Below are 20,207 nucleotides of genomic sequence, written 5' to 3' on the forward strand. Positions count from 1 at the left end.
ACTGACCAGGTCCTCCGTCGTGATGGGCTCCCCACTTCGGTTGGTAGCCACCACCATTTTCTCCAGACGCTGTTGCATGTCATCCATGCCATTGGAAAGGGCCAGAATGGCCATAATTTCACTGGCCACCGCAATATTGAACTGGGGGAAAAAACAGACATTGCTTCTGCAAAAGTTTCAAAGTCTGCATGCAAGGAAATGTTTTTCAGTACTGTAAGTGGAAACTGCAGTATACAACTATCTGATTGTCACAGATTTAATCCTTACACATTCTGAATGGGGCTGCCAATTTGTTATTCCTGAACTCACAATTGCATTTGTGATAGTATTTTCGTTGTATGACGAGATATGCTGTGCATCATTTTACATTGCTAGAAGATGGCTATTTATATTTCACTCTTGCCTCAAACTTGTTTTTGCTCTCTGTAATACATAACTACTGAAATGCCAAATAAATACATGAATGCAGTTTGTAGGGTGACGTTGTGGCCATCATCTGAAAATACTCTTACATCCAGTATTTTTTTCCTTCACCACTCACCATCCTGGCCAATCTTGTTTCCATCAGAGACTGGCTCTGGTTATTGGTATCCAATCCTGAAATAAAAATAGACTGTAAACTCAAAAGTTCTGAAGGAAGTTTCACTTGGCCTCTTTACCCAAGTATTTCTGCAAAAAAAGGTGCAAATTTCAATCTCTTGAGGGAGCCATGTGTCAGTCAGGATTACATTAACACATGGTAACACACCTGTGTGGCAGAGTGAAATCACATGGCTTGTCCAAATAATAGCTTCGCTGGTATAGAGGCAGAAGCTACTGATCTAACCACAGTCTAACTCTGTGCTGGTGTTACTTGGTGAAACCACAACGCAATATGAGAACTTCAAAACACTAATGCAAATGCACCAGCAAAACAGTAATGGTGCAAAACACAAGTATAATAGATGTGCATCATTAGATATACAAGCCACACACCAGACATGATAAAACCACATTTCCTTGCATGGGTTACTTAGAACAGGAATGATATACCTCTTTCCCAAACGCTGGCATCAGGATCAATGTTCAGCCGGACCAATCGGGTGATCTCTTGTTCTGTCAGTGTCGCTGGGTCAGTCTTGTCAATCCCCAATCTCTAAAAGAGGGAGAGAGAAGTGGAACCCAACCAGAAGGCAAAAGAAAATAACAACAGCATACGGAATGATGAAAATGATGTGGCTGACAACACACTGGCCATCTGTCATCCCATGTTTCTTACATTCTCATCTCAGTCACGTGTGCTGAAGGGTTTGTAGACATGCAAATGATTTGCGTGTTCTTTCTGGACCTGTGGGGGTAGTAAACTACAGAGAAAACCTGCAATAATTATGACTTCAAACATATATAATGAGAGATTGCAAGAGAAACAGGGAGAGGGAGACAGAGAAAGACAGACAGTCGGACAGGCAGACAGACAGACAAGCAGACAGATGCTTTATTAATTTTCAGAGGGAAATTGGACAATCAATATTTGGACTGCCTCAAAGAAGAAGAAAAATGGCCGTTGAGAGCAGAACCAGAACACATAGTTTGGCGGGTGGTCATCCACAATATCATGCCTGCAGTCACAAACTACTGAGTATTTCACAGCCAATAACAATCAGGGGTGTCATCAGCCCTTTGTAAGGCTTGTTTATCTGACAGCCTCTTGTATCTCAGAGCACAGGAACGGCCTCGGTTGTGTACTACGGTGTCGTGTGCTCACGTACAGTACACTAAGATAGCAACTCCAAGGTGTAGGCAAGTACAAATATTCCAGCAGAAACCGGCCAAAAACTAGCAACTCCTTCTGCTGTGTGCAGAAGGAGTGGCAGGTGGAGAACGTAATGCACGCGTGGGGAGAGGTACCCTCCAAGCACAACTCTTGCAAGTGGCAGCTTCGGGGGATGTGATGGTGGGACGTTCTCCAAAAGGACATCAGTTCAAGTGTTGGGCCACTTGCTATCAGAAGATGAAATAATCTGCATACATTACGGTTAGGACCCTTATCTAACGACTTACAAACTTACATAGATTACATGTACATACAGTGATAACTGAGCATCGTTAACTGCTGGGACACAGCAGTGTCCTTACCCGATGAACTGCGACTTCGTAACATCTACACTGTCTACCTCGTCCTATTGCGTGTTTCTTTGTGTTAAATTAGTCCTTTACATTAACAGTATCTCAGGCACTGTGAAACATTGGATACATGTAGCCTGCCTTCACCAGACTTTCTAACCCATCCTATTAGACAACAGGAACCTAGCATGGAATACAAACAAGTCACACCCCTCTGGAATACACCTGAGTTATGATAATGATCACATGTACTAGCTGAACTGTGTAAATAAAATTTGACTGTGTGTATTAGATATAATGATTGTTGTTGTATTGGGCGCAAATCTAATTATTTCACCTCCTTTGGTTTGAATATGTGTTGGAATATTAAGGTTGTTTAATTGGATAAAAAAAACATAGTACTTGTCTAATGGGTTTCAGCATTGATAAATTAATAGAACTCTTAGACCACCTGAGAAAATAATGTTTAAAGTTTTAAAGTTACTGGCAGTAGGTTTTTATCTGCGCTGAAAACACTATGAATAAATACAAATAAACATCAGTGCAATAAAATGCAACAAGAATTTATTCTGTTTTCCAAAAACTATCGATATCTTGTGAGATGGCTAGATGAACACGTGTTGATTCCCAAACCTTGCCTCGAGGCCCCCCCCACCCTTCCATGAAATTGTTAAATTCTGCCACCAGCACATGTGATTCCACTCAATGAAGTATTTATTAGCTGAACCAAGTGTGCTGACAGTGAAATTTAACAAATACAGGGAATAGCTGGGGTGCCACAAGGACAACTTTGGAAACAGTTAAGCTAACACAGTTTAACAGCCATAAAATGAACTGCATAAACAAGGCAATTCGAAGCAACCAATAGCCCGCCTAACCAGATTTTCAAGATGTGGTGTTCCAGCTGTCAAATAAATTTGAATGAACTGGCTGAGACAAAGACAGAAAATGCAATGGAAGACCCAAAAAGCTGTTTGCATCTGATGAACAGTACTTGTAAAATGCCATTTTCTTGAAAGACAGAAATAAATCCAGCGAAGGGCTTGCTCAGCGTGTGGTGATTTGTCAAGCCCCCTCATAAACAATTATCCAATTTGCACCACCTCGATGATCTAAGATGAACTAATTGCTTTAATTAAGCACAGATGATGATTGACAGCGATGCTTACAAGGGACACTCATGTTAAATTCAGTTTGATTACTAACTCCTGTGAACATGCTGCAGTATTTTTAAATGTTGTACAGGAGCATGATAGGCTTTGTTAGAAGCAGTGGGAAATGCCCAAATTGAAAATTAGAGTAGTTATATAACATTGAACTAATTACCTAATCATGGCCTTCAATCTTTAAGTAGAATCAAGTGTCACAGTGCCCAGCTACAATAAAAAGCTACTGCCACACTAACCAATTTCAGTTAAGAATGGATACTCCTGCTTTATGTGGATGCATTTTTCTTTTTACTGATACCCAGTCCGGGGCCTGGAGAGCCACACAGTCAGGTGGTTTCTGTTTTATCCTTAAGATTAAGCATCAATTCAGATCCAAGAAACCAGGTGAGCTGACTTAACTGTGTAAAAAAAACTGCTTTAATTGATCAATTGCTTCGCTACTCATGTTCTGAGAGACAACAAAAGCCAGCAGAGCCTGCGGCTCTCCATGACAAGGAGTGAGGACCACTGGTTCAAACTCATGCATTTCATAGCATTTAAACTTCCCGCTCACGTTCACCTTCCTAACTCTATCATACTAGTTCATTAATTAATGAACATTCATTAGTTAATTGTTTTTTTAATAAATGTCTCAATTATAAACCCAATTGTACAATTAGTCATCGGACTGAGCTTCTGGTGTGCCTATGGGGATCCCTAGAGGATAACTATTAAAAAACAAGTGTTAATCCCTGTAGTTGACATGGTGGACATAAACTGGTGGCCGTAGTCATATGGTACCAAAGCACAGTTTCAACCATGAGAATGAGTCGTTCAAAAAATAGGGGCATATTGCAGCTGGGAAACCATTCTGGGTGGAAAGAAGACAAGCAGAAGAGATTGCAATACTTGATAGAGGATGTGCATAAAGCATGGGATGAGGCCCATCATTCATCATGTTGTTTACCTTTAGGAAAACAACGGATTAGCAAAATCTTTCAGCACGGTAATGACTCCAAACACTCCGCAAACACAATTATAATCTACTTGGAGTGGAAGTCTGCAGACGCCACACTGACAGTATTAGATTGTCCTCCTGAGGGACCTGACCTCAACAAAATTGAAGCTGTGGATCACTTGGACAGGGAAAAGGAGAAGTGTTCAAAAGGATAAGTGTTCAAAAGAAGTGTTATGGCAAATCCTCAAAGAAACTTTGAAGCTTTAATGATTTTATCACAGGACTACACAACAGTCTACCAAAGTGAATTGCTTCAGTTTTGCATTCTAAGGGAGGAAACACAAAACACTGACTTGTTTAAAAAATACAATATGGTTCTGTTAAGTGCTATAATATTGTTTCTTTTTTTTCTTTGTGTTTAGTTTATATAGTCCCCCCACCCCCAAACAAAGAGTTACTGCTCAGATAAATGGCATTAGAATTTTTCAGAGTGGTCTAAGGTTTAAAAGTGCTATCTTTTTAAATACATTAAATAAATATGCATTTATATATTGAATACAGTTATTAAAATGAATCAGATGTGGCATTTGGTGTGTCAGAGAACCGGATTTTTCTCTGCCACGCCTATCAGTAGAGAGAACAGACGCACCTGAGTTGTGTTAACTAATCAGCCCAGGTGCTTAAAGGTATGTTACTCTACACCAGGGGTGGCCAACCCAGGTCCTGGAGAGCCACAGGGTCTGCTGGTTTTAGTTTTTACTCTGCACTTAATTGATCAATTATAGCAGTTGATTACACAGTTAACTCACCTCACATGGTTTCTTCAGTCTAAGTGGTTGCTGTATTTAAGGTGAAAACAAAAACCAGCAGGCCCTGCGGCTCCCCAGGACCAGGGTTGGCCACCCCTGCTCTACGCAGTATGGGGCTGAGACAAGGAGCCCATGTTGAGAGATCGAGTTTGTGTAAGAATTTTTGTTTCTGCGTAAAGAAAGAAAATACTGCTGAAAAAGCGGAGGAGCTGGAGGAGTTTGTGTTAGTTTATTGTTCTTGCCGGGAAGCTGTGAGAGAGAGAAGGGTGAAGATGTTTATTTTTTTTTGTGTTGGTATGGGTGCACTCTCTCTCCATATGGCAAATTACAGTGCACACCTGGAACTGCCATATCTCCCTCCCAGGGGTGTCACACAGTGAGAGTCTAAAATGGTGCCAAAACCCTGGAATGTGTGGTCTCTGTGCAAGCCGAATTAGCCTTTGGCTGAATTCTGGTGGTCGACGAGTGTGGCAGTTCGACAAAGCAGACTGGTCTTAGCCTTCTGGTGGAGAGAACACATGCACCTGGTTTGTGTTAATTAATCAGCCCAGGTTCTTAACAGTGTGTTCCTCTCCACCGGTAAATGTGGCTGTGACAAACTGCTTCTCCACTGGATCAAATGCCACAATAAATGTATCACATTGTAGAAAGCTTGGGATTTTTGTTGCAAGTGGGTTTGTTCAGGGTGGTGATAATTTACCTTCAGTGTCCTGAGCTGGGTGGGGGAGAACTTCCTCTGATCCTTGTCCTGTGGAACCAGTTGGTCATACAGAGCCTGTGTGTGTGTGAGAGGTCAGAGGGCTCAAGGCATGCTCACAGTGCAACAAATAAGGGTGAAAATTGATTTAAATGAGCCTTGTCATCTTCAGTAATCCACAGTCCTATAACGCATACCCTGTCTGTCAGCACAGACTCGTGAAACAGGCGGGCATCCACGGCGTTGGCCACCAGGCGGCCGGCAGCAAGGACGGCCTGGATGTCCCCACTGAGGTGGAGGTTGACCTGGATCCCAAAACCAGAAAAGATTTTAATCTGTTTGGGTCAAGGACACCAAACTGGTGCGCTGGTGCATACACTAATTTTTTCTTTCAAGCAATTACCCTGAATTAATTGCCATATTAATTCATTCATAAATTAATTCATGAATAATTGCTTAATTAGCTCCATTTGCACTAATGCATTTCCCAGTCTTTACAAATTAAAAACTGGATGGCTTGTGCAGTTTGCAGCTGTAAAGGGCAGTTTTATCAGACTGCAGACTGCATAAAGTTTAAGATTTGTTTAAGTGCTCTGGAGGAGAAGTTGTAGCAAAACCTGACATGCGTCAAGCTCTCTGTGACCTGAAATTTGTTTATCTTGCTTTGACAATGCTCCCCATTCAATTTGTGAATACTAAAGAACAGCCTCTTCTCACCTCTTCCATTGGAATAGCTTGGGAATATCCACCTCCAATAACACCTCCTATGGAATGATTGGAAATACACCAGGTTTCAGGTTTCCTGTTTCTGTCTAGTTCAAAGCTGTTCTTCAGTGACCATGGCTAGACAAATTTTTTCAGTTTCTCATACACTTACCCATGTGAATGCTGGCTGACCTCATCATTTTATGGATCAGTTTGTCAATTACAGGTTCTTGAGCCCCTTAAGGACCATACTTACTTAATGACCCACACATATCCCATTCAGTGCAGTGTAAGATTTTATCGGTGTGACTGTCAATGGAAATATATATCATATATAATGTATGTAATATGTCCGATATTCTTTTTAAACTTGTTGCCCATGCACACAATTACCTCGAATCCCAAAGTCTGGGCCCGGGCTGGGCTGGCGCATGCAGGCGAGGGCATTAACATTGTGATCTGCCCCCAATGCCTGTGCCAGTCCTAGTGCAGTTGTCCTCTTCCCCTCCCCCAGGAGCGTGGGTGTGATCCTGGTGATACAGAGATATCTAGAGTCAGAATTCTACTTAAGCTGTCTCCTGATTCCTGAATCCGGAGAATAGTTCATCAGATGAAACATTGCCTACTTATCGCTAATGAGAGCTTGACTTTTCAGAGTGTGTCTTAACTCAGCTTTAGAGTCTAAGCCATATCAGACCCTCTACACAACTCTGAATGGGCATAAAGTGCCTTCCAAAATGAATGGCATCCCTGATCAAGATGAGCAAGAAAGGCTAACAAAATATTTTAAAAAACACAGGTAATCAGCAATATTGTGTGCTAAAAATGGAAAATCGTGAATACAATTTAAAAAAGTAATTTTATTGCCCAAAAAAGTAAAAATACCTTTTCACCCTCCCTTAGCAAGGATGAGATTAGTGAGCTTGTTACGGAGGATCCTTGAGGACCATTCCTCCATAGAGAGAAACGTTTGGTCTGTGCTTGTGGACGGCCCTCTTCAAGGGAAACCACAAATTTTGATCAAGTTGAAGTCTTGAGATGTGAGACGGCTATTGCAAAACAGTAATTTTGTGGACAGTTAATTCCTTGGTTGATTTTGAGCTATACTAGCGCCTGTCTTTTTGTGTTTTGTGGCTGAGTTTGAGCTTCCTGGGGGTGGATACAAAGTTTTTTTTCCAAAATGTCTTGCAAGAGTTTATGATTTTATTGACCTCAAAAATAGCTCTAGGGCCAGTAGATGAAAATCCCACAAAATCAAATATCCACCACTATATCTCAACATCAGCATGTACTGTATATATATATATATATATATATATATATATGTATATATACACCCATACACACACACACACAATGCTTTTTTTGCTCATCGTTATCAAGCTTAGTAATCATTTCAGAGGGCATTGTGTATATATATATATATATATACAGTGGGCTCCAGAATTATTGGCACCCTTAATAAAAATGAAGAAAAAAGGCTGCATATAATAAATGACACAGATAATATTCTATATGTTATGTTCAAACATATTGGAAAACTATATACTTTTATTTCAATACATTTACTGTCATGCTTCAATGTTTTTTTATTAAGTAATTAAATTTTTTCTGAAAACCATAGGTGCCATAATTATTGGCACCCCTAACAATTATTGTAAGTAAAATCAAACAAAATGAAATTGGCAATACAATTTTACTTAATTTAGTTCATCTCAGTCTAAAGGAACTATATTGTGTCATTCCATCACTTCCAGTTTCAATAGAGAATAAAAATGAGGTAACAAGCATACAAAATCTCTTAGACTGTCAATAACTGTCAATTCAGAAGAGAACGATGGTAATTTACCATCACAATTCTGGTAATGGGTACAGAAAAGACATACACGGTTAAACATACCATCTAGCACTGTAAGGGCAATAATAAAAAGGTGTAAAACATATGGAATGGTTGCAAATTTGCCAGGAAGAGGAAGCAAGTGTATGGTGTCCCCACGGACGGTGAGTAAGATGGTGAGGGAGGCCATTAATAACCCAAGGATCACTGTTTAAGAATCGCAGAGATTGGTTTATTTCTTGCGGTCAACAAGTTAAAAAACTACCAACTAACTCTTTGGAAGGGTAGCACGAAGACAGCCCTTACTGAGCACAATAAACAAAACCAAGAATCTGGAGCTTGTCAAACTGCATTGGAATTATAACTGGAAGAGAGTGGTATTGTCAGATGAGACCAAAATTGAACGTTTTGGCCATACGCACCATCGACATGTTTGGCGGAAAAAAAGGAGTGCATACAGCAGGAGCACCTCATACCTACGGTCAAATATGGAGGTGGGTCATTGATATTTTGGAGATGTTTTGCTGGCAGTGGTCCCGGGGCACTATTTTAGATCAATGGCACAATGAATTCAACAAAGTACCAGGAAATACTGGCAGCAAATTTGGTCTCTGCTAAGAAGCTAGGACTTGGTCATAGGTAGATTGTCCATCAGGACAATGACTCCAAGCATACATCAAAATCTAAACAGAAATGCTTCAGTGAAATCAACATCCATGTTTTCCAATGGCCATCTCAGTCTCCAGACTTAATTCCATCAAAGCACAACCAAAGATCAATGTTCTGAAAGTAACATGGACAATGGTCAAAATCCAAATGTTTCCTCAAAATATCAAATTATGAAAAGCTCATGGGCTGGTCATATTGCCAGGGGTGTTTTCACAAAGTATTAAACAGGGGTGCATAATTGTGAACCTTTTTGGGGAAATTTTTTAAAATTAAAAAATGTAGATTGGTTGATCCAATATCATTAATCAAGCACACTAGTTTACACATGTTGGAAAATACAGCTTATGTCAATAACTGTATTCATTTTCAGTTTAGCAAATTTTTTTAGCATTTTTTGTGCATATTTATCAAGGGTGCCAATAATTCTGGAGCCCACTGTATATGCCTTGGACATTTTTCCCTCCCCTTCCACAGAGTGTAAGATGTCATATGTGTCAATGTACATTATGAAACCCTCCTGGACAGCTTCCTATCCACTGGTGTAACAGATAATTTAACCTTCTTACTTTTTTACTCCTCATTTCACTCCCTTTCCTCAGTGTGTAAGGAAATGTCATATGTATGGATGTACATTATTATCACCATGTTCTTCAAAGTGGCGTTTGTTACTTATCTATTTATATAGCTTTCAGTATTCCAACATCACTGGCATTTGTTGCCAGTGAACTCTTAAAAATGGGGAATACTAAAGTTGCACATGCATTTAAATATATTGTTAATGAATTGCGTAGAAGATTTTTAGTCTTTCTTTATAATTAGCTACAGTCTCCTGTTCCCCCAAGTAATTGTGGCAGTAGGCCTATTTTCATGATAGTAAACTTGTCTTCCTGGTGTCTTTTCATTGATTAATACAGGCATTTCCCTGCAGTGCATACAGAATTGCAGACTAATAACTATGTCTGACTGTTGAATAGCTGAAGAAATTTGAAAGTGGGTTATTTGTTATGGTTTGATTGCAACCGTATTTGTGCAATAATCTCAAAGTTAGAGGACAGTGCACTGGATAGCAACGTTGTCTCATGGCTAAAGCCTGTCTGTGTGGAGTTTGCATGCTTTCCCTGTGCCCCACGTGAGTTTCCTCTTGGTACTCTGGATTCCTTCCATAGTGCAAATACATGCAGGCTTGGCTAACTGTTGATCAAAATTGTCTGTAGGTACGGGTGCATGGGTGAATGATGTGTGTGGCCTCCGATGGATTGGCAATGTGTCCAGGGTGTATTCCTGGCTGTCAGCCAATGAATACCGGGGTAGGCTCTAGCCACGTGACCCCAACCAGAAATAAGCAGGTTAGACAATTAAATTAAAAATCACAAGGCTACTTACATTACTGTAATTTAAAGCATTATATTTTATAACATATGATTGTAAATCTACAACACAATTTACAATATATTACAGTAAACTGTGCAGTAGAATACTGTAAAAATATTTTCACTGTTATTTCAAATACATTTGCATGACATTTAACATCTCAGTTGAATCTCATTCGGCTGTAAAAAAATACAGTAATTAACTTTTTAATTACTGTAATTACAGTAGTGCTGACAGTAATTTACTCTTAAAGTTTTACAGTTATTTCATGTAAATTTACAGTATTTCAATGGCAACTTTCCTTCCAATAAATTATTGTAAAATTTGCACACGTCTGTTTATGCTCAACGTAATCATGAGGGGTAGGGGGTCTTACCCTGTAACTATTACATATTTCCCATCTGGATTTTTTTGAAGACGCTTGACGACATCCAAGCACACCTTGGCCTTAGACTCTCCATATAGATCCACCTCTGTAGACAAGAGACCGATTTCCTTGGCCAGTTGGGTAATAGGCTTGGGTGAGCAGGAGTGTGAGATCACAGTGTCACTAAGGGACGGACAGAAAGATGCCAACATGACATAACAGTCAGCGCTTCGATGTCAAAAAATGTCACTGAGACGCACGCCATTTCTTGCAAATTTTCATCACAGTTTAACAGCATTCTGTTAAACTGTTTTATTTATTAGGAAACCTAATAAATATGTTGCTTCCCTTGACTTTTGGAACAATTTCTTCCGTAGTCTTTTTAATTGTCTGCTAATTTGGCACAGTACATCATTTTCATATGCCCATCCAATTACTCCAATGTCCTCCATCAATTCAGGAGAGGGCAATCAAACATATGCTTCCTCCATAAGAACATATTGCAAACTGCAGATTGTCCTAGACTCTTTCGTTGTTACTGACTGAGCTGCACAGTCATTTACAGCCTTGCCATGCACTGCTTGTGAAGCTAGGCTATAAACTATAACCATACCGTTTTACATTGTGAAATAATTTTGAAATATAACTTTAAAATAAAGGCATATTTCTCAGATTTGCTATCTTGAATGAATATCAAGTGCAAGGATATTGATATTCATAATTAAATCTAATACTTTCAATCTCAAGTATAGAAAAACAAAAACTAAAGAAGAAACCATATTACCATTTGATCATCTAATTGTTTAAAATAAGATACAATTCCTAGAGAAGTGAAAACATATGTCTTCTTACAGTAAAACAGGCCATTAACATAGAACAAATGTGCTATAGGTGCTAGAGTTTACTGTCTCAGTTTGGCAATCAAGACAACACACAAAGAAGAAAGTTTCAGTACAAATGAGCCCAAAACTGAAAATAAGAAGTGTGAGACCACAATGTCAAAGGCTCGCTGTTACAGTATGTACCTCGGTACTGGTGTCTCCTTCTTTATATTGGTGTAGGTAATGTTCCACTTTCCTGGCTTGTAGCTCTGGAGGAAACGTTTGGCACTCTCCACTGTATTCTAAAAATAAGATGAGTCCAAAAACAATAATATATAAATATAATAACAACAGGCAAAACAAAGCACGCCCATCTAAAAATTGCACAGAAAACGAAAGCATTTCTATTTTAAACATGATGTGCTAAACCAGTTTAAACCTAAAATACAACATAACTCATCTGAGCATTCTGGCCCATGGCTTATGGAAAGAAGCAGCAAGCCTGGGCAGGAAAAATAAAATGAATTTTTCAATTTTACAGTCATCTTTTTTTGCTGGGGAGCCAACATTCCATGGTTTGGAATTCAAATGAAGTCAAAAACCTATTGCTTAGTATTCAAACTGTGAGACAGTCTACCCATTTTGAAAAATGAACCAAGTAATATTTTGCAAGTGTACTGTTCTCAATTTCATCACTACTCATCACTCTATAAAATGCAAAACTTTAGGCAAGAGCTAAATGGAATGATAAACAAACTTAACTTGGATACAGATATAATTAAATATTTTTTGAAAGTTTAAAGTGGTCCACATGAAATTCGAAGCTAACTAGCTTAAAATGGTACGCCTGCAAGAGCTCCACAAATAAAGAGGAACACAGGAATATTCACCTTTCAGTAAAATCCAAAGCACAGCCCTGTCACCATTAGTCAGTTAATGGCAGATTTGCATTTTAAATTTCCTGGCAGAAGATAGGGTACCTCCATGAGCATAGCAACAGTCATGGGCCCAACACCCCCAGGTACAGGTGTGATGAATCCTGCCCGCTCCTTGGCAGAGAGGTAGTGTACGTCCCCCACCACTCGCTTCCCACTGGGTTTGCTGCTGTCTGTGAGGGCGGGGCCAAAGAGGCGGGGTTTAACTAACAGACAAATCACCTGCTTTTTACTGCCACACGAAGGCTGCAGCAGTGCTTCCCTAGGTAACTATCTGCCATTCATTCTTACCTCCGCTGCATATTAATGTCCATCAGTCATCACATTGGTACAGTATGCCCCCTGATTTTAATCCTCCCCCCCAAAAAACAAAAGCACCAGCTCCTCCAAGGGGAGGAGGGCTCTCGTAGTGCACACCTGGAATGTGATTGATGCCGCAGTCGATGACCACCGCCCCCTTCTTCACCCACTCTCCCTTCACCATCTCTGCCTTTCCTGCCCCCACCACCAATATGTCTGCCCGGCCCACCTGGAAACAATGCAGAGTTACATTACATTACATTCATTTAGCAGACGCTTTTATCCAAAGCGACGTACAAAAGTGCATTATCATGATCGTAGACAACTGCTGAACACGGGTTCAGTAAGGTACAATTACTTATTTTGTAAAGCTATTTCTAGCCGAGAACAAAGAACACTATCCTGGTCTAACATCTGCAAAGCCAAACTAGGCAGAAGAATAAGCTAGAGTATTAGGACAAATACAATTTACCAAGAAGTGCAGGGATGGGGCAACATGTAACAAGTGACAGGAAAAAGGGTTTTTTTTTTTTTTTTTTTTTTTTTTTTTTTTAATATATATATATATATATATACACAGCGTGGTGGTGGTTATTCTAGGTATAGTCTGAAGAGATGAGTCTTCAGGCCACGGCGGAAGATGGATAGTGAGGGGGAGGTTCGGAGAGGGACGGGGAGTTCGTTCCACCACTGGGGAGCTAGGGTGGAGAAGCTCTGTGATCCCTTTGGGCGGGTGGGAGGGGTTGCAAGACGCCCTGCTGCCGCAGAGCGGAGTGGTCGAGCAGGCACATAGAATTGAGTCATGTCCTGCAAGTAGATAGGGGCTGTCCTGTTGGCGGCAGTGTAGGCAAGGGTCAGGGCTTTGAATCGGATCCTGGCAGCGACCGGTAGCCAGTGAAGTGATCGCAGCAGGGGAGTGACGTGGGAGAATTTGGGGAGGTTGTAGATGAGTCGGGCAGCGGCATTCTGAATCATCTGTAGTGGCTGTATGGCACAAGCTGGCAGGTTTGCAAGGAGAGAGTTGCAATAATCAAGGCGAGAGGTCACCGTAGCCTGGACGAGCAGCTGGGTGGAGTGCGTCGTCAGGTATGGTCGAATCCTCCTGATGTTGTATAGGAGGAATCTGCAGGACCGTGATGTTGCCTTGATGTGCTCCTTGAGGTCCAGCTGGTCATCCAGGACCACCCCCAGGCTCTTTGCAGAGTGAGAGGCAGTCACTGTGGTGCCATCAACCGTGATTGAGAGTTCACGAAGCAAGGAGGTCTTGTACGGGAAGAAGAGCAGCTCAGTTTTGTTGAGGTTGAGCTTCAGATGGTGGCTGGCCATCCAAGTGGAGATGTCAGCCAGGCAGGAAGAGATCTTATCATTGATCTGTGTGATTGGCTTTAATGAATGATCAGAGCTGTGATTGGCTTTAATGAATGCCTGTTTGGGAGCCAGGCATGATTGGCACATATCTGGTTAATTCTTTACAAACCAAAGCTCTGACTTCATCAAACTGCTATGGCAGGAAATTAAAGTAGTTGTTACATTTATTTCAATGCCTGCAACATGGCACAGAGTCAGTGCTTGCTGCATTTAATAAACACTTATTAGAAAAACTGCTAGCACTTGGTGAAAAGTTAGTTAGACCTAGGAGTTACAATTGAGTAAGGTGTAAGGTTTACAATGCATTCTTGTAACTGAGTAATTTCAAGACATGTTTTCCAATATTTCATGAAAGCTTCTATTGGTTAACTGGAGGATCATCAGCTGGTGATTGTTTTCAGCGAGCAGCCGGAGGGGCGGGGTCTTACCTCGGTGGGGAGATCCGCCGTCTTCGAGTGGCAGGTGGTCACCGTCGCGTGGCTCCACAGCAGCAGATCGTGCATTGGCGCCCCCACAATTTTGCTTCGGCCAATAACCACAGCTCTCTTCCCGGCCACTGACGTGCCTGTGTACAGAGAGACACACCACAGAAACCCATTGCAGTGCAGTTTCAAATTGCTCTGTCAGCATTTTTATGTATGAACTCAATGTTCTTACTCACAAGGTTACTTCGTGTCACCGTGAAGGGTGACATTGGTATATTTGTACATAATGATATACATTTTTACTAGCTGTGGAGAGACCCGGGGATGCAGGAGTTCTATTGGCTAAAGCACCTGTCTGTCTGATGAGCTCCATGCAGCCATTGGGCGTGCAGGGAATGAAGCAGTCTCCGAGGTCCCCACGAGCGAGCTTCCCTGCATTTATACTGGTCAAACTGGGGAAATACACAGACACAGTTTCACATGGATGCTCACACAGACACATATTCACAGACAAAATTGGAGGGGGGGCATGCCTTCATTACTCTCTCCCTCAGTCTAGTTCAGACCATTCCCTCATCCCAAACATAATTGCAATCTGGGAGGTTTGCCATTGGAATCACCGAAAATCCGTAATTCAGATCGACAGTACTACGAGTGCCAAATGACCACATGTCTAAGCAAGTAAACAAAAAATCTGATACACGAAACTACTGTCAGGAATACACCACATGTTTAAATCTTAATGTGTACATTTTCCAAATATGGTGCTTCCAGTTTTTTTTTTACACTGGCTCAAAATGCAGATGATCTAATTAATATTGTACAAAGTTTGTTTTCACTATCATTATGAGGTACTTTAGAGCTGATGCAACGCTCTCAGCGATGACATTGGTGGGCGTCTGAATCAAAATATTTATCATTCAATGAACATGGCTTGACTGAGGGAAACCTCAGCTCTAAACGTAGGCTCTGGAAATGGGTGGACCCAAGCTATCAAATCAAATGAAATCAATTTTATTTGCATGTTTACGTTTGCAATTTTCACAGATGCTTCACAGAGTAGCGGGAAAACTTGGCCTGAGCCTCCAAATAGTAAGCACTTGAGGGAGGGGGGTGGGGTGGGGGTGGTTATTTCTGTGAATGTGAGATAGAGTAAAAGTTAGGAAAATCCCCCCACCCCCTCCTCCTCTGTGTTTGTCTGTATGTTATTAATTGGTAATGATTGATAAACCAACAATGATTGTATCTTAGGGGTAGAGTGCCATCTACATGACTGTCAACCAGGAAACCGGGATTGTTTATTTTCTTTGGGTTTTTATGTTGGCAACCTGTCACGGGCATATAAACTCCCTGGAATCTGAGTGTATGCAATCAATGCCACACTAGTTTGGAATGGTTAATGAATAAAACATTGTGATGGGTTTGTAAAGAAGAATGCTGTTTAAATCAGTCTGTTGGTCAGCGAACGACTTGGGTTCTTACCCATCCACATCCTTCCCTGGTGCCACGGCGTTAGTGACCTTCTCGGTGTCTATTGGGTGGATGGAGTCCAGGGGCAGCTGGACAATGAGTCCGTGGACGGCGGGGTCCTCGTTTACTGCCTTGATGCTCCGTAGAACCTGTGGCAAACGAGACAGGGGGAACATTTTAGTTTCTGTGTTCTTGAAGACCCCGCAAGTTAGCGAGTAGTGTATACAGGCTGCCCGCTACCAGCCTGCCATCTGCAAAACGTTTGGCCCACAACGGTTTTGCAAATCAGCGCTAAGGTGGGCAGGCAGTCGCAATGAGGGCCTGGTAAATGAACGCAAAGTAGCATGATCCTGCTGCTATTGGTCCATTTGAAAAGTGCTTGGGGCTGTGGGAGGGAATGGGAAAAGCTTTCATGTGCCCAGTCACTGGAAGGGGCCAAGCAACCCATCTAGTCTGTGATTTCATCCACCCCCAAGATCACAATAACCCAATTCAACCCCCACCTCCAGCCCCTCCACCCCTCTGGTCCGCGATTGCAATTTGCAGTTCCACCCTCTTCCTCTCCAGTTCATGATGGCATTCTGTAACTACCCAAAAACTGCCTTTGGGAACCACTGCTCTAACATACCATGCAGGACTATTCTCTGTTCTTTGAATGCACAGTCACTATGTATCACCCACCTCAGCTTCTGTTGCGGTCTTTGGCAGCCTAATGTGGTTGGCGTTGATCCCAATCTTTAAAAAAAAAAAAATTAAAAAACAGCAGTGAAATGTTTCAAAACCAGTTTAGCCAGTATCCATAACTATTCCAAACTGTAATGAAAGTACACCTGCAGACTCAATGACAAAGAAAGGCTATCAAACAGCATTGGCGTGGGAAGAGCACAGCTGCTGACATACAGGAAGAGGGTACAGTACATTGCAGGATGGCATGAGACGCTGTTACATAAAGCATTTTATTTACTGAGCTATCTGTTAGCATTTACGTATATGCTATTGTGGGATACTGTACCAATATGCCCCTGTCCAATCAGAGAAAAATCTTAGATTAGGCCATGTTTAACAGAAGATAAAGATAGATCCTCAATAACCATAATAGGAGGATCGATGCTAGATGTCTCTAATTGAGTGGCATTCCTGCTGATAAAGACAAAGCAAGGCTTTATTGGGATCTTGTGGCACATCAATACCTGAGCTGCAGCTTTCAACTTCATGCTGATGTAGAGGTTGGAGTCTTCTCTGTCTCCCACCTGGAAAACATGAGGAGAAACATCGCCTTCTGGTGCTCAACAAGGCCTTCTGATAATTCTGTAGCACAACCAGCAATGCAAGATCGGAGCCCACTAACCCATTCATTCAACCTGCTGAACTACTGGCTCAAATCCCTGACACATTACCTACTGATCTCTCTACAGCAGGGGTGTCCAATATTACATGGTTTTTGTTTTAGCCTAGCACTAAGACAGCTTATTCTATTTGATTGAAGATCTTGATCCATTATTTATTTGAATCAGGTGTCGTAATAGTGGGCTAAAATGTAAACCTGCACCCACACCAGCCCTTTTCAGATAAGACTGGACACCCCTGCTCTACAGTATACCAAATGCTACATGAGCACTCAGACCTCTGAATGGCCCTGTGACTGTGTGTAGTCGGTGGATCTCTAGCATTAGCACGACTGAACGACTGAGTCAATATCACAGATTTGGTGAACATTTCAAGTGCGCTGTTAATATTTCACTGTTGATAATTTAACACTTGCTGACTTTTACTGCTTCATTGTACTACCAGTCTTGTAAATGACCCGGTGGCTGGTTTGTGATACACACAATGAGAGCCACAGTCCTACACAGATCCTAAGATCTGAACACAGTTGTGTATGTTTGTGTGCATTTCTGCACTTGCAGGCATCGTCTAAAAATTTTTGCTCTCAGCTCAACAGCAATATCCAGCCTGTTTCCCACCACCAATCACAGTAGAGGTAGAAAGTGGAATTCACCTATCAGAGTTAAAAATATTCCACCAAAGTCCATTTTAATCAGTACTTTGCACCGCGTGGGAAGGCATGCGACAGACACACCTGCAGCACCACCAGGCCCGGGCGGAACCTGGGAAACTGCGCCCCCATCTTCTCCACGTCCCTCTTGAGCCTCTCCCGCACCTGTCTGGGGACACAAGCGCACGCCGGTCAGCCGTAGGGCCAAAAACGCTGGTGGGAACTGGGGGGGTTAAGCCAGGAGGTCAGCGCTCTGAAGGCGGGAATCCTCGTGCGGTTAGTCCTTACTGGGAAGTCTTGTTTCCTGAGATGACGGTGCCGATGGCCCTTCCTGCCGTCCAGCACCTGGGTGCATGCCTGAGGGTCAGGGTGACCGCGGAATACATGGCTGAATGCCTGGCACTGGTTCCTTTGGTGAGAGAGAGAGATAGAGACAGAGACAGAAACAGAGGGTGCAGTGGAGGGAACTGAAAGAGCTCCCCTTCACTCAGAAGTGCAATGGCTGTTCTGCAGGACCGAGAAAGCACAGCTCAGCAGGCAGCAGTGACCTCGATGAGGAATCCCGAAACAGCTGGCGGGAGGATCTGGGTGCGAGTATGACTGTCCATTGGGGGCGTATCCAGAGTGCAGTCGAACCTCCTGCCAGCCAAGCCTGGCTGCCCCTCCCACCATCGCTGATTTACAACCTTGTTAGCACAGCTGTGCAGGATTCCGTCTGCACCTTATCGTGCCAGACTCTTTTCTGCCTTATCCTGCTTGCTCCGGCGCAAATCTGAATCGGCTCGACTGGAAAATGCACCGTCAAGGCCAGCCAGTGAAGCGCTGGGCCAAATTTACTCGGAGGAGGGGTTAACCAGCACCCAGGGGAGAGGTTCCGCCTCGACCAATCGGACGGCGGGGTGACCGAGGGCTAGAGGGAGGAAACGTGTAACCCGAGTCTGTTTTTCTTCTCTCAGAACAGCACGAGGGTGCACTCTGGCACTGAGAGGGTGGGAGGGTTCCCGCTCGGGGAAGAGAATAGTTTCACTTTACATGGAGTCGTGTCAGTCTCGAGCTGAAAAGCTTTGCGCTCCTCCCCCCACCACCGCCCCACCCCCAAACTTCCTTCGCATTGAAATGAACTTCCCACGTGTTGCTTGGCAGCGCTCCAGAGGTTAAGAAACGGAGCTCTCTATTGGCCCATTTCCATACAGATCCTTCAGCGGATCAGACTGCCTAACCTTTGAAAGGCAGTTTGTTACACCAGAAATGACACCCCTGGCTGAATCAGTGATTTTTTCGGAACAACTTCTTGACTACGCAGTGAAATGTAAAATGCTAATTCAACTCAACTGAGTCAACTAAACAAAATTTATATATGCCCAGAAATGAAGCAAATCAACTCTGAGCTGATTTCATCTTTAGCAGTATTCACACACTGCACAACTCATTGTTCTGTGTATTTTCCTAAGAATGCCTTAAATTATGTATTACTCAGAATGTAAATACGAACTGCATACGAAATCTAAGAAAAGCAGGGGAAGCGATCCTAAATTGTACTCTCCTTTCCAGCTTTTCTTCTTCTAAAACAACAAATGTAATGTGGTGTAAAAACATGGTTAAGATGATTTTAACTGGAACCAGGAAATTTCCCAAATACTCGGGAGCAAAACCCGTTTATTTCAGTTAATTCATACTCGAACTCTCACAAGCAAAGCCCCTTATTTTGAGAGTAAGAGCTCAGTACAAATAGTCAAAACCCCGGGGAACCGATGAGAATCTGGGAATAAGTCGAGAAAGAATGAAAAGGAACTGAAGGAGAAGGATGCTGGACAGATGTGTGGACGGGCTGACGCTGACGGTGGGTGCGGTGAACAGCATGAATCGCTTAAGCGGATTGAGCGATTATTGAAACCGCACAGAACACTGCACAGCACGGCACCCTCAAACTAAATTTTTAAAAGGGAATTGATTGGCTCTGAGAAGGCTGAGCACTCGCGTTCACCAGAATGGTCTTAACAATTCGTTCAGTAACGAGCTCGTTTCAAAAATGGCCTAAGTAATAGAAATTGTCAGTGTCAGCACGTCTGTGAACGTTTGTCTTAAGCAATAAGTGAGTGTACTCATATTTAATCCTCTCAATGTTTCTGAAAGCCAAGAGAACCACAGCAAAAGCCTTTGAGGACTTTACAACTGAAGCCTCTAATTTGGCAGATGCACCTATTAGTCATGGCATAAATGTGGGCGTG

At 42.3% G+C, this 20,207-nt stretch overlaps 1 protein-coding gene across 2 annotated transcripts in view; it reads right to left on the reverse strand.

Annotated features, from left to right (window-relative positions):
- Positions 1 to 18,989, reverse strand: part of LOC135257122 (C-1-tetrahydrofolate synthase, cytoplasmic-like) — a 41,373-nt gene extending 22,384 nt beyond the window's left edge. For both annotated transcript variants that reach the window (XM_064339567.1, XM_064339566.1), the window contains exons 1-18: positions 18,268 to 18,989; positions 18,064 to 18,148; positions 17,174 to 17,233; positions 16,665 to 16,718; positions 15,996 to 16,132; positions 14,865 to 14,965; positions 14,517 to 14,653; positions 12,838 to 12,949; positions 12,466 to 12,593; positions 11,690 to 11,787; positions 10,674 to 10,847; positions 6,814 to 6,950; positions 6,433 to 6,479; positions 5,913 to 6,020; positions 5,719 to 5,793; positions 1,033 to 1,135; positions 542 to 597; positions 7 to 141 (exon numbers count right to left, since the gene is read on the reverse strand). In XM_064339567.1, coding sequence (XP_064195637.1) covers positions 7 to 141; positions 542 to 597; positions 1,033 to 1,135; positions 5,719 to 5,793; positions 5,913 to 6,020; positions 6,433 to 6,479; positions 6,814 to 6,950; positions 10,674 to 10,847; positions 11,690 to 11,787; positions 12,466 to 12,593; positions 12,838 to 12,949; positions 14,517 to 14,653; positions 14,865 to 14,965; positions 15,996 to 16,132; positions 16,665 to 16,718; positions 17,174 to 17,233; positions 18,064 to 18,148; positions 18,268 to 18,365 — 1,845 coding nt within the window. In that variant the 5' untranslated portion in view covers positions 18,366 to 18,989. The remainder of the gene's footprint in view (positions 1 to 6; positions 142 to 541; positions 598 to 1,032; positions 1,136 to 5,718; positions 5,794 to 5,912; positions 6,021 to 6,432; positions 6,480 to 6,813; positions 6,951 to 10,673; positions 10,848 to 11,689; positions 11,788 to 12,465; positions 12,594 to 12,837; positions 12,950 to 14,516; positions 14,654 to 14,864; positions 14,966 to 15,995; positions 16,133 to 16,664; positions 16,719 to 17,173; positions 17,234 to 18,063; positions 18,149 to 18,267) is intronic.
- Between the last annotated feature and the right edge of the window lie 1,218 nt (positions 18,990 to 20,207).

The sequence above is a fragment of the Anguilla rostrata genome, chromosome 6 (assembly GCF_018555375.3).
Source record: "Anguilla rostrata isolate EN2019 chromosome 6, ASM1855537v3, whole genome shotgun sequence".
Lineage (NCBI taxonomy): Eukaryota > Metazoa > Chordata > Actinopteri > Anguilliformes > Anguillidae > Anguilla > Anguilla rostrata.